Here is an 11321-nt window from a genome sequence, read left to right on the forward strand (position 1 = left end):
TCACAAATAAAGATTTTATTAGCCAAAGTAATTTTCATGGCATGGAGGTATAGCTCAGTGGTAGAGCAATCGGCTGCAGTCCGATAGGTCACCAGTTCGATCCTGGTTGCCTCCTAATAGTTTTTTGCGACTTTAAATTTAATTGGACTACTTTTTACTTTTTTACTGCAGGGTTTTAGGGATTAGGGTTTTTGCGATGAGAGGATGGATGCTGCTGCGACGGATTTCCCAGGCCGGGCAATGCAGCCTCTTGCGGCGCGATGCGAGCAGCGATCGATCGTTCTCCAGCATTCTTGCCGCCAGAGCGCATTCTTTCTCTGTTTCTAGCCGGAGCGCGGAGGAGCAGGATGATTTCTCCGATACCGACACCGGTTTTGCGCACAAGCTCGCCAAGCAGGCGGCTAAGATGGAATCTCCCAAGCTCGTGGATCTGTGTAACAAGATTGCGGCGCTGCGGCCAAGGGATTCCGGTCACGTAGTGCCGATGTTGAAGGAATGGGAAGAGGAAGGCAATGTGCTCGACAAGGAGATGCTTCGAGCGATCATGCTCAAGCTCCGGAAGTGGAAGCGTGGATCTCTCGCCCTCGAGGTACTGTACAAACAATGCGAATTCTTCCTTTGGTTCCTTCTTTTGTTTTCTCCCTTGTAATGTTGTGCTACCATTTTTTTTTCCCGGTGATTCTTTCGTTTCTCGAGTTTTTCTTCTATTATTCAAGAATTTCACTCCTTTTTTTCCTTGCCTTGATCGTTCTCCTCGTTCCTTTCTTGAGAAATTTCTTTCTTTCCAATGACGAATGCTCAAAAGTTTTTGGTTTTCCTAACTTTCTCACATTCAAACTCCACAGGTTGCCGATTGGATGTATTACACAAAACAGTTCCCGCAGGACCTGGACGACGTTATCCTCCGAATGGACATGGCTGTGCGTGCCAAAAAGATCCGGAGAGCTCAGAAGATTTTCAAGAAGCTTCAGGCGTGGGAAAAGACGACAGACGCGTACAACACGATGTTCTTGATCTTCTCCCAGCGTAAGATGATCCTCCATGCCGACGACTTCTACTACAAGTTTAAGGAGGCCAAGCTGAAGCCCAACGATATCACTTTCAGCATACTGGCTTGCCTCTACCGGCGGTGTGGCTTGCACAACAAGGTGGTGAGGCTCCAGGAAGATATCGAGGCAGCAGGCATGAAGCCGTGCGTTTGCTTCCTGAACAACTTGATGGTGTCCAAGTACGAGCTTCACGGGATTTCTTCGGCCGAAGAGATTTTCAACCAACTGGTTCCTGCGGGATCTGACCTCAAACGCTCGCACTTGTCTACGTACTCGATGATGGCTGCCTCGTATTTGTCCGCGGGAATGCACGACAAGGCCCAGAACTTGTTAGAGGTGATCGAGAAAGCCATGGACCAAGGCAGCTTTCCAAAGCTGCGGAGGACGTATCACATACTTATCTCCATGTACAGCACCATGAAGAATAGGGATGGTATGGAGAGAGTCTGGAAGAAGATCGAAGACTTGAAAGCGCAGGACTACGTTGCTATGATCGAATCTTGTGGTCGAGCAGACGAGGTTGGTTCTGCCGAGAAGTACTTCAAGGAGGCGGACAGGAAAGGCTTGCTCAACCAGCCATCCTTGTTTGCGGCACTCTTGGGCGTCTACGCTGGGAAAGGACAGGCAGACAAGGCCGAGAAGCTCTTCAAGAAGATGAAAGAACAGGATGTTTCCCGGGACGCGCTGTGCTACCACTACATCATTCTTGCCAACCTCAACGCCAAAAACATCGATCGCGCGGTGGAAATCTTGGAGCTAGCAGAGGCTGCTGGAATGCGGGATGGACGCTCGAGGCCATTCCTAGGAACGTTTTGTGACGTTCTCAAAACGATTGCCAAGGAGACAGGGGATGTAGCTCTGGCCGAGACATTGCTGGCGGACTGGAGGAAGGGAAAGTATAGAACCGACATCGCGGTCTACAATCATCTTCTTCGGGTCTACTTGAAAGCTGGGAAGCAAGTCCAAGGCCCCTTCCTCAAGAGACTGGCTGGGAACAACATGAAACCCACACGCGAAACTCACCAGCTGCTCCAGCAGCTCAGTGACGCTGGCGGAGAAGTCGTGACTGGCAACTATTATCTCTAGATTATCAGGTACATGGTTTACCTTTTCTTTCTTTTGGTGTGGGTCATTGTGAGCTGAGTTCTTTCTTGCAGGGAATGTTGGCTGCTGTCATCGTTGTTCCAGTTGCGACGACCTTCGTTGCAAATCCTTGGAGCAGAAATAGAGCCAGGTGTCCGGCTTTAGTTTCAGCTCCATGGCTGGCTGGGGCAGCAGCCAGCCGGACAGCTACACAGGTTTTGGGTTCGCAATACATCGCACAACAGGCTAGACAGCAGGAAGAGGAGGACGAAGAGGAATACGGTGCACAGGAAGAAGACTATGAGGATGTCGAGGACGAAGAAGATGCGGCCGATGAGCTGGGGAAGATTTACGAAAAGGATGAAGCCCGACTGGCTGGTGTAGATTTTAGCGCTGCCCAGCAGCTGTTGGAGGCTATTTGCGAGCTCAAAGACGAGCAATACATTCGCGTCCAGAGAATTGTGAGAGGATGGCTCAGGTCCAGAGACGTGGAAGTGGGGAAGCACGAGTTTGTATACGTGATGAGGCGACTGAGAAAGCGCAAGAGAGTCAAGCATGCACTAGAGGTACTGAGTGTTTCTATTTTTTTTCTTTGAAGATGGATTGTTTTCTTTTCTTTTCAGATTGCGGACTGGATGGCTCTCTCGAGACCAAGACCCTTCACTCTAACTACGAAGGACAATATTTTTCGAATGGACCTGGCGTCTCGCTGCGGATCTGTTGGCAAGGCCGAGAGGATCTTTGAGCGTCTTGCACCAGAGCACAGGTCCGAAGTTGCTTACAACGCTCTTCTTCTCAGCTACACCAAGAAAAAAAAACGGGGACGGGCCGAGAGACTTTTCAAAGAACTCAAAGCCACTGGTACCATCTCGTCATGCTACAGCCTGAACCTCCTGGCTTCGATGTATCGCCAGCTCGGCCTAGACGCGGAAGTTCTTATGCTGGCAAAGGAAGCACAGAAGCTGGGAGTTGAGCTCGATATGTGCTTCTACAACCTCCTCCTTCCAGCAAAGTTTAGAGTCCAGGGCCTGGAAGAAGTTGAGAAGCTCTACGCTACAATCACTTCTCCCAGGGACAGGACACGGTTCTTCACTTGCCTGGCCATGGCAAACATCTACGTCTCGGCTGGGAGGAACGACAAAGTGCTAGAGATGCTGGAGCTGATCGACCAAGGAATGGAAGCAGGGACGATAGTAAAGCAGCGCAGGAGATACAACGTCCTCATTTCCATGTACGCTTCTCTCGAAGACGGTGCTCGGGTGGAGAGGACGTGGGAGAGGCTTAAGCAGCAGCGACAGCCAAACACCGAGGACTACTGCTGCATCATCCGAGCCTGGGGCAAGCTTGGACACGTCGTCAGGGCCGAGACGATCTTCCAGGTAGCCGAAGCCAACGAGAAGAGCCTCAAGTACTCGACGGTGTTTAACGCCATGATGTTCGTCTACTCGGTCGCGGGGATGCGCGAAGAGGCCGAGGGGCTGGTCCAGAGGATGGAGTACGAGCTGGGTGTGAAGCTGGATCCGTGGTGCTACCACCATCTAGTGCTGCTCTACGCCAAGGCCGGAGACATCGGAAAGATGCTATCGACTTTGAGAGCTGCTCAAGCCGGTGGGAAGAAAGAGCGGCGATTCACGCCGCTGGCGGCTACTCTGTGGGCTGCTCTCAACACTCTGGCGGATGCCGGGGACGTGGATACCGCCGAGGAGACGCTGACGAGGTGGAAGAGGTCGGGCTACCGGGTTACCACGGGGTTGTATAACAGGCTACTCAGGGCACACTTGGTTGCGGCCAGGCCAACGGAGAGATTCGTGGAGAGGATGCTTGTGGATGGAGTCGTGCCCAATGGTGAGACGGAGAAGCTGTTCAACGAGCTCAAGGTGAAACTATCGTAAGCATCGTATCAAATTTACATGGTGAAGGAGTGATGGAACAGAATGTTAGCGAAGAACTTTGGTGGTGGAGATCCAAGTGTTGCGAAGAACGCAAAAAATGGAAATACAATTTAGAGAATGAGAGAACAAGGAGGCCTTGTTCTTCATCTCTATATGGAAGAACACCTTAAATTCTTCTTAACTAGAATATTCAAGCATATTCTACATAAGGGGTTTAGGGTTTATCACTGTGAGAAGAATATTCTCGGAATATCCCCCTAGTTGAAAACTTCTAGCTTCTTGAGAAGTTTGTGAGTAGTCTCGTTGGGCTCCAGCTTGGCCTCCTTGATGCGATTCTCGATCCCCCAAGCCGGCTTCTGGCACCTCCGGTACACCTTGAGCAGCGCATTGAAGAGCCTGATATCGTAAGGATAGTGCTTCGTCTTGAGCACCTTCTCCACCATCTCCTCGGCTTTCTCCAGCTCCTTCTTCCCGGCGTAGGCCTCCAGCAGCGTCAGCACCGTGACGAAGAGTGGATTCTTGAAGCCTTTGGCCAGGCCTTTCTCCTCCGCCTCGCTAAACTTCTCCGTGGCCTTGACGAACTGGTGCCTGTTCACGTAGCCGGACACCAGGTAGTGGTAGCCCTTGAATCCCAGCTTGTACCGCAGCTCCTCCATCTTCTTGGCCGTTCTCTCAGCGTCGTTCATGAGGCCGTTCATGCAGTAGACTTTGAGCATCGTGAAGCACTGCCTCTCCGAGAGCTTCTGATTTTGAGCTTCCAGTTGCTTGCAAATCTCCTCGAACTGCTTCATCTCGCCGTTCATGCCGAAGGACTCGATCGCCGCCAGGAAGTAGGACTCGGGCATGTACTCGGCCACTCGCTTCTGCTCCCTCCAGAGCCTCTCCACGTCCTTCTTCTTTCCCATGGCACCGTAGAGCCGGATCAGGTTCCTCCACTCGAAGCCTGTTGGTATCTTGTCCACGTCCAGGAAGAACTCCTCGATCGTGTCCTCCAGATCGTCCATCCCGAGCGCGTCCCGGCTCTTCAGCAGGTTCAAGTACGTGAAGGCGTCGGGAGCGACGTTGGACTTGTCCTTGAGCTCCGCAAACATCTCCTTGGCCTCGTCGATTAGGCCCATCCGGAGGTACATGGCGATGACGAGGTTGTAAGAGTAGGGATTGGTGATGAGAACCAGCTCCTTCATCTGCTTCAAGACGTCTAGAGCTCTTTCTTTCCTGTGGGCCGTCGCAAAGGCCTGGAGGAGCAGGACGTAGCACGTCTCAGTCTTGTCCTGGATCCGGTTGAAGCAAGTCAGCACTTTGTCCACCTTCAGCTCTCGAGTGTGGAAATCCATCCGGACCAAGTGATCGAAGTCCGTCAGCTGGAATGGCTTCTCCACGATGACCCAGTTCATGAGCTGGAAGGAAAAGAAAAACGTAAGAACGAAGCGAGAAGAAAACAAAGTTGGATCGAGCAAAGAGAGCGGAGAAAACAAAGCTGGATCGAACAAAGAGAGGAGGAAAGCAAAGTTGGATCAACCAGAGAAAGGGGAGAAAACAAAGTTGGATCGAGCAAAGCGAGCGGAAAGTTGAATAGAGGAAAGAGAGGAAAAAACAAAGCTGGCTAGAGCAAAGAGAGAGGAGAAACCAAAGTTGGATCAAGCGGAGAGAGGAGAAAATAAAGTCGGATCGTGCAAAGAGTGGAGATAACAAAGTTTGAAGCAAAGACTGAACAGAACACAAAGTTGGATCGAGCAAAGAGAGAGAGGAAAAACCAAAGTTGGATCAAGCGAAGAGAGGAGAAAATAAAGTCAGATCGTGCAAAGAGAGGAGATAAGAAAGTTTGAAGCAAAGACTGAAAAGAAAACACAGTTGGATCGAGCAAAGAGAAAGAGAGAGAGAGAGGAGAAACCAAAGTTGGATCGAGCAAATAGAGAGAGACAGAGAGAGGAGAAACCAAAGTTGGATCGAGAAAGAGAGAGGGAACTTACTTTCATTCCTTGGAAGTAGAACATCCGAGCGTGGAGCCGGATGATGAGCTTGTAGATCACATCCCTTGTGACGAGATTGCCTTCGCTTTGCCAATCCTTGAGCGCTGCAACGATGTCTCTATAGTTGCTTGGCTCGGCCTTCTTCCAAATCGCGTCTATGTGAGACTGTAGTGTGCCGCTCGACGGTGGGATGGGAATCAGCGGCATCCGTGGCTCCCGCATTTCGTGCTCCACGAAGAATTTCTCCAGGGAGCGATCGTCCAGGGGTAGGACATGGAGCGCTCGCGTTCCTGGCGCTAGCACTAGCGCTGCTGGGGAGAAAATCCAGTGCCGGTTCACTGGCGCGATCGATCGAGCCGGGACAGCGACTCTTGCTCCAGAGCTAGACAATGCTGGTCCTGGCACCGCGATTGCGCTCGCGAAATGCCGCCTGTAGAAGAGAGGAGCTAGAGAGAATGCGAATGCAAGACGAGGAGGACGTACCATCGCCGCGCTTGGCGTCCCAGCCGATGCATCGCTGATAAACCCTAAACCCGGCAGGATTTTAGGGTTCTTGGGAGGAATGGGAGCAGGAAGAGCGACGCTGCGTATCGCCAGGGCCGCGAGGTAAGGCACCGATCACTGGTATGAGAATGTAACTCGCTCACTTGCTCCTCCAGATTTCTTCTCAGGCCGGCGGCGAGCACGGCTATCGCTCGACCAAGAGCGGCATTCTCGTTTCTTGGCGAAAGGAATGTGGAGACAGTAGCCAGGGGTTGGATGAGCTCTGGATTCTATCTCCAGCAGCAGCGGCATTACACCGACGATGTGGAGTTCCAGGATGCTGGGGACGATCTCGTGGTTTACGATCCAAGGGCGTCGCGGAGGGCGCAAGGAAGCGGTGACGCTCTTGAGGACCTGTGGGCAAAAGTGGATTACTCACAGGATGCAGTGTTGGGGATCAAGCAGTGGGAGAGATCCGGCAACAAGCTCACGAGATCGATGCTCGCTATGCTTCTTCAAAGAATGAGGTGCCGACGAATGCACACCAAGTCCGTCCAGGTGAGAGCTCTCAAGTTACTTGTTCTTCTTCTCGCTCAAGAGTGATCGATCGTTTTTTTCTTGTGGATAGATTCTTTCATGGCTCGTCGAGAAAAAACCCATCGAGGTGACCGAAGGAGACTACGAGCAGCTGGTCACCTTGGCTTGCCGCGACTCGGACTATGAAACCGCAGAGAGGTATTTCTATAGTCTCCCGAGTCACTTGAGCAAGTGGCCAGCGTTTTCGGCGCTCGTCGCCGGCTACGCATCCAGGAACTTGATGGCAAAGGCCGAGAACTTGATGAGAACGGGGACCTCGCCTCTGCCGCAGCCATACTCGGCGATGATTCTCATGTACATCCGGAGGGCCGAGTACCAGAAGATCGTCAAGATCTACAAGAGTATGAAGGCGGACGGGATAGAGCCCAACGTGATAACTTACACGGTGCTGCTGAAGTTCAAGGACAGGATCGGCCCGATCAAAGGACTGGAACAAGACGTTGAGGACGCGCTGGGAAAGATCAAGCTCAGTGAGATGTGCGCTGCGAAGAGGCCAGCGATTGCCGGGAACATGATGCACTGCTACGCGATGCTTGGGAAGCTGGACAAAGTGGAAGAAGTGTGGCAGCAAATGGACCAAGAGCGTCGGCTCCCAGAAGGTTTTTTCGTCATGGCAATTGAGTCTCTCGCGCTACTGGGACAAGTGACCAAAGCTGAGAAGGTTGCACAGATGAAACCAACCGCGAACGTCCAGGCTCGGCTCTTACAGGCACTGGCTCGTCACTTCGCCAAGCAAGGAAACATGAAGAGAGTGGAGGAAATGCTGGGTCGTGCCGACAGATATGAGCTGACACCATCTTTCGGGATTTACAACTATCTCGTCACCGGGTACTTGGCCAGGAAGGACCCCCAGACTGCGGCCTCGAGGATGAGATTGGCGTTGAAAGTGGTGACCGAAGAGCGAGCAGTGCCATCTTATGCCGCTGTCACGGGATTGCTTCCATATCTAGCAGCGGAGAAAGACGTGACGACTGCCGAGCAAATGGTGCGGAGGTATAGAGGCTGGACGGATGACAACTTCCACAAGCTGCTGCTTAATGTCTACGTAGAAGCTGGGAAAGGACCGTCTCCGGACATAAAGTCGAGGTTCAGGCGCCTTCCCTGCGTTGGTCACGTTGAAGCCAGGCGGCTGGCTATCAGGGCCTTCGCGTTAGAACCATAGCCATTGCTGCGGTGACACTACGACTACTGGTAACTATACCCATCTCTCTTTTGCCGGCTGGTCCTGACTCTTTTGTTCAAATCCAGGAGTACTTTTCTTCTCTTCGCGACGTCAAACGGACCTCCTCGTAGCTGCGGTTATGCAAGTTCTTATTGAGACGAATGGCCGAGGTCTACAAAACCGAGCAAACCAGCTTGGCTTGGCTGAAGTGATCATCATACAAGCGGCTGCCGATAAGATTTCAAGGAGAAGAGAGCTGTACAGGGAGCTAGAGCTGGCCCGTCCCGAGTGGACGTCTGGATCTGTCCCCCGAGGCCCACGCACGGTAGTCCTTTTCAAGCTGCAAGGCATCAAACACAGTTTTACGAAGATGAGAGAATCTGGACAGCACCTGGCTCAAAAATCGAGGAAGCATGACGCGCAGGACTTGGCCGAGCACTTGGTTCCCGGTCGATTCTATCGCTTGGACTGGAATAGCTCGAAAGGCAAAAGGCACCTCTATCGTCACCTGCGAGGATATATCATCAAGCCGGGACTTGCAGCGAGCAACTTTACCTCGATGGTTGCATCCGAGATGAGCTTCCGGGTCTTCGGTGATCTGCCGCTGTTCTTCCACGACACTCTATTCTCCATGGACGCTGGAGCACAGCCGAGAGTTACTGACAGGGCCGGGAAGAAATAACGAAGATGCTACCATCATACCTGAGAACTTTTGGTTCTGCGCGACTACTATCGGAGAACCTTCGAGCTGATGAGGATCGGGGTGTTTAGAATTCGACCGTGGGGAGCAGCAGAGAGTCTACTTACAGTGCATGACAAGAGCTTGATGATGCAACCATCGGGCTGTTCTTCGACGGTGACAACGAGCACCGGACAAACTTCGAAGGCGAAGAACTTGAGCTTGTGGACGTAGCACTTGAAGGTATTGTCGTCCACTCTCTCGATACTCATTCCTTTGAGCTCCTCTCGAAGAAATCGGTGCTGCAAGTGTGATCCTGGGTTCGAGAAGAGCGATCTGGAGGCTGACCTCCTGGAGAACTATTTCGCGGGCAAAGCCTTCCTGATTTCCAAGAACGATGAGAAGCCCGTCGATAATGTGGCCCTGTCAGGCTTCACGCCTTCCAGATCAGACCTGGGACGCTTCCCCCTCGCGATCCTTCCAGCGCCGTGACGAGCATCGTCCAGATTTTGTTGGAACTCGACCATCGCGGCGCAGGGCATCGGATGATGCGCCGCGCGCCACGACTGGATCCAATCCCTCGCGCTGGAGAAACACTTCGCATTAGTTAGTAACGAAGATCTGACGGCTGCGGATGTTCCTGATTGTATCCGGTGTAATAAATTGCCATCTGAAATAGACATGACCTAGGGTTACAACAGGATGGAGGAGATGGGGGAGATGGGGGAGACGGCGATGTATGCGCGTACGACGAAGATCTCTCCTGGATGTGCGATCATGTTATGTAATTGGCGTCCTGTGATTCCGGCGGTCATAAATCACAACAGCGGTTTGGAAGGTTTCGATTCAGGTATTAAATCGTGGATTCTCTTGGATCCTGGCCAGAGGCGTCTTCGTCATTATACCATCACAGGAGGAGGAGAAAAGAGGGCAAGAGAGGAGGCAGAAAAGAGTGAGGCTGGTGGAAAGAGGCCAAGAATCAAGGTGCCAGCGGCAGGCAAGGCTCCAAGAATTGAGGTGGCAGTAGAAAAGAGTGTCGAGGCACTAGCATCGGCAAGCAAGACTCTTGACGAGTAGGTGTTGTTGCTTTCAGATGGCTCTTTGCATCTATCAGGTGGGATAGTGGATAGAAAAGCATCTGTGATGTAACTGATGGATGCGAAGCAGTATATGTGGGACACTCTCCAGGGTCTTACCAAGCAACAGCTGCCATGTCACTTCATAGCACAGCAGGAGGCCGAAGGAGAGTTCTAAAGCCTCGTTATTCATCTGAATTCACTGCAAAAACAAGTGAATGAGATTCAACCTTGTCTCCAAGTGCTAGAGGATTGGATAGGATATTCGAAGCCTGAACTCTACGAGGTACTGGGGATCAATCGGTTCACTGCAGCTGCTGAGATTTTGGATGTTGCGGCAAGCTTCCTTTCTTACTTCACAAGGGAAGCCATACAGAAGTAGGGAGTTCTTGACGAGCTGGTGGACTACGGGCCTACAAGGCCTAGGAAGTTGAAGCCATACAACTCCTATGACAAATCTGCCATAACTTACAGAAGCTTGTGGTGGTTTGTTTTTAACAAGGAGGCGAGTGGGAAATCTCTAAGTGAGGTATGGCATAATTTTGAGATTCAGGGATAAGTACTTCCCCCTGATTGGGATCGGAAGCGAAGTTCAACACGCAAGGAAGGTATGCATGTCATCTATAAATAGGTTATTCAAGCCGTTGAGGAGGAGTTGGTCAAAGACATAAGTTTTTGCCAACAGTAATGCGACATCAGGAAATGTATGGGGTTTTACTTGTCGTGCATCAATAGGAAGTCTATTCAAGAGTGTCCAGGATCCCCATTGTGTGCACTCCAACGTTCTGCCTCGGCTTGATGCATGACAAGTAAAACCCTATACATTTCCTGATGTCGCACTACTGTTAGCAGGAACTCATGTTTTTGACCAGCTCCTCCTTAACAGCTTGGATAACCCGTTTACAGATGACATGCATACCTTCCTTGCATGCTGAACTTCACTTCCGATCCCAATCAGGGGGAAGTACCTGTCTCTGAATCTCAAAATCATGCCATACCTCACTTAGAGATTTCCCGTTCGCCTCCTTGTTGAAAATAAACCACCACAAACTTTTGTAAGTTATGGCAGGTTTGTCATAGGAGCTGTATGGCTTCAACTTCCTAAGTCCTGTAGGCCCGTAGTCCACCAGCTCGTCAAGAATTCTTTGCTTCTATATAGCTTCCTTTGTGAAGTAAGAAAGGAAGCTTGCCGCAACGTTCAAAATCTCAACAGCTGCAGTGAACTGATTGATCCCTAATACCTCGTAGAGTCTAGGCTTCAAATATCTTATCCAATCCTCTAGCACTTGGAGACGAGGTTGAATCTCATTTAGCACTTGGAGATGAGGTT

The 11321-nt window shown here is 51.3% G+C and overlaps 5 protein-coding genes and 1 non-coding gene across 7 annotated transcripts; 4 read left to right on the top strand and 2 right to left on the bottom strand.

Annotated features, from left to right (window-relative positions):
* Positions 1-43: 43 nt before the first annotated feature.
* Positions 44-115, top strand: TRNAC-GCA. Its single transcript has one exon. It is a non-coding gene; the product is annotated as a tRNA-Cys (tRNA).
* Positions 116-195: 80 nt separating this feature from the next.
* On the top strand, positions 196-4195 carry LOC9661295 (pentatricopeptide repeat-containing protein At4g02820, mitochondrial). 2 transcript variants are annotated; one of them, XM_024687623.1, is made up of 3 exons: positions 196-589; positions 846-2143; positions 2207-2322. In XM_024687623.1, exons 1-2 carry the CDS (start codon positions 197-199, stop codon positions 2133-2135), a joined length of 1683 nt encoding a protein of 560 aa, XP_024543391.1. In that variant the 5' UTR covers position 196; the 3' UTR covers positions 2136-2143; positions 2207-2322. The 2 variants fall into 2 exon arrangements, with proteins under 2 accessions (XP_024543391.1, XP_024543390.1); XM_024687622.1 differs by lacking the exon at positions 196-589 and adding an exon at positions 2756-4195 and having other exon boundaries at positions 2027-2143; positions 2207-2698.
* Positions 4196-6549, bottom strand: LOC9661296 (pentatricopeptide repeat-containing protein At1g80270, mitochondrial). Its single transcript, XM_024687627.1, has 3 exons — positions 6478-6549; positions 5995-6424; positions 4196-5421 (listed from the first exon to the last, which is right to left on the bottom strand). The coding sequence occupies exons 1-3, from the start codon at positions 6507-6509 to the stop codon at positions 4282-4284; spliced, it is 1602 nt and encodes a 533-aa protein (XP_024543395.1). The 5' UTR covers positions 6510-6549; the 3' UTR covers positions 4196-4281.
* On the top strand, positions 6532-8605 carry LOC112350797 (pentatricopeptide repeat-containing protein At4g02820, mitochondrial-like). Its single transcript, XM_024687628.1, has 4 exons — positions 6532-6600; positions 6654-7035; positions 7106-8265; positions 8323-8605. The coding sequence occupies exons 1-3, from the start codon at positions 6557-6559 to the stop codon at positions 8234-8236; spliced, it is 1557 nt and encodes a 518-aa protein (XP_024543396.1). The 5' UTR covers positions 6532-6556; the 3' UTR covers positions 8237-8265; positions 8323-8605.
* On the bottom strand, positions 8410-9218 carry LOC112350799. The gene is made up of 5 exons (XM_024687633.1): positions 9044-9218; positions 8939-8984; positions 8792-8874; positions 8628-8744; positions 8410-8576 (listed from the first exon to the last, which is right to left on the bottom strand). The coding sequence occupies exons 1-5, from the start codon at positions 9185-9187 to the stop codon at positions 8505-8507; spliced, it is 462 nt and encodes a 153-aa protein (XP_024543401.1). The 5' UTR covers positions 9188-9218; the 3' UTR covers positions 8410-8504.
* Positions 9219-9617: 399 nt separating this feature from the next.
* On the top strand, positions 9618-10007 carry LOC112350801. The gene is made up of 2 exons (XM_024687636.1): positions 9618-9765; positions 9829-10007. The coding sequence occupies exons 1-2, from the start codon at positions 9618-9620 to the stop codon at positions 9990-9992; spliced, it is 312 nt and encodes a 103-aa protein (XP_024543404.1). The 3' UTR covers positions 9993-10007.
* Positions 10008-11321: the final 1314 nt, after the last annotated feature.

The sequence above is a fragment of the Selaginella moellendorffii genome, unplaced genomic scaffold (genome assembly GCF_000143415.4).
Source record: "Selaginella moellendorffii unplaced genomic scaffold, v1.0 SELMOscaffold_54, whole genome shotgun sequence".
Lineage (NCBI taxonomy): Eukaryota > Viridiplantae > Streptophyta > Lycopodiopsida > Selaginellales > Selaginellaceae > Selaginella > Selaginella moellendorffii.

What these genes read in the sequence shown, in the direction of transcription:
- LOC9661295 (XM_024687622.1), top strand. Translation starts at nt 2,210, where the DNA reads ATGTTGGCTGCTGTCATCGTTGTTCCAGTTGCGACGACCTTCGTTGCA. An exon ending in GAGTCAAGCATGCACTAGAG is followed by an intron (nt 2,699 to 2,755) that starts GTACTGAGTGTT and finishes TTTTCTTTTCAG; the next exon opens with ATTGCGGACTGGATGGCTCT.
- LOC9661296 (XM_024687627.1), bottom strand. Translation starts at nt 6,509, where the DNA reads ATGCATCGGCTGGGACGCCAAGCGCGGCGATG. An exon ending in GGACGCCAAGCGCGGCGATG is followed by an intron (nt 6,425 to 6,477) that starts GTACGTCCTCCT and finishes TCTCTTCTACAG; the next exon opens with GCGGCATTTCGCGAGCGCAA. An exon ending in TCTACTTCCAAGGAATGAAA is followed by an intron (nt 5,422 to 5,994) that starts GTAAGTTCCCTC and finishes TTTTCCTTCCAG; the next exon opens with CTCATGAACTGGGTCATCGT.
- LOC112350797 (XM_024687628.1), top strand. Translation starts at nt 6,557, where the DNA reads ATGGGAGCAGGAAGAGCGACGCTGCGTATCGCCAGGGCCGCGAG. An exon ending in CGTATCGCCAGGGCCGCGAG is followed by an intron (nt 6,601 to 6,653) that starts GTAAGGCACCGA and finishes TTGCTCCTCCAG; the next exon opens with ATTTCTTCTCAGGCCGGCGG. An exon ending in TGCACACCAAGTCCGTCCAG is followed by an intron (nt 7,036 to 7,105) that starts GTGAGAGCTCTC and finishes TCTTGTGGATAG; the next exon opens with ATTCTTTCATGGCTCGTCGA.
- LOC112350799 (XM_024687633.1), bottom strand. Translation starts at nt 9,187, where the DNA reads ATGAGTATCGAGAGAGTGGACGACAATACCTTCAAGTGCTACGTCCAC. An exon ending in TCAAGCTCTTGTCATGCACT is followed by an intron (nt 8,985 to 9,043) that starts GTAAGTAGACTC and finishes GATCCTCATCAG; the next exon opens with CTCGAAGGTTCTCCGATAGT. An exon ending in TCTCGGATGCAACCATCGAG is followed by an intron (nt 8,745 to 8,791) that starts GTAAAGTTGCTC and finishes ATATCCTCGCAG; the next exon opens with GTGACGATAGAGGTGCCTTT.
- LOC112350801 (XM_024687636.1), top strand. Translation starts at nt 9,618, where the DNA reads ATGGAGGAGATGGGGGAGATGGGGGAGACGGCGATGTATGCGCGTACG. An exon ending in TTTGGAAGGTTTCGATTCAG is followed by an intron (nt 9,766 to 9,828) that starts GTATTAAATCGT and finishes ATACCATCACAG; the next exon opens with GAGGAGGAGAAAAGAGGGCA.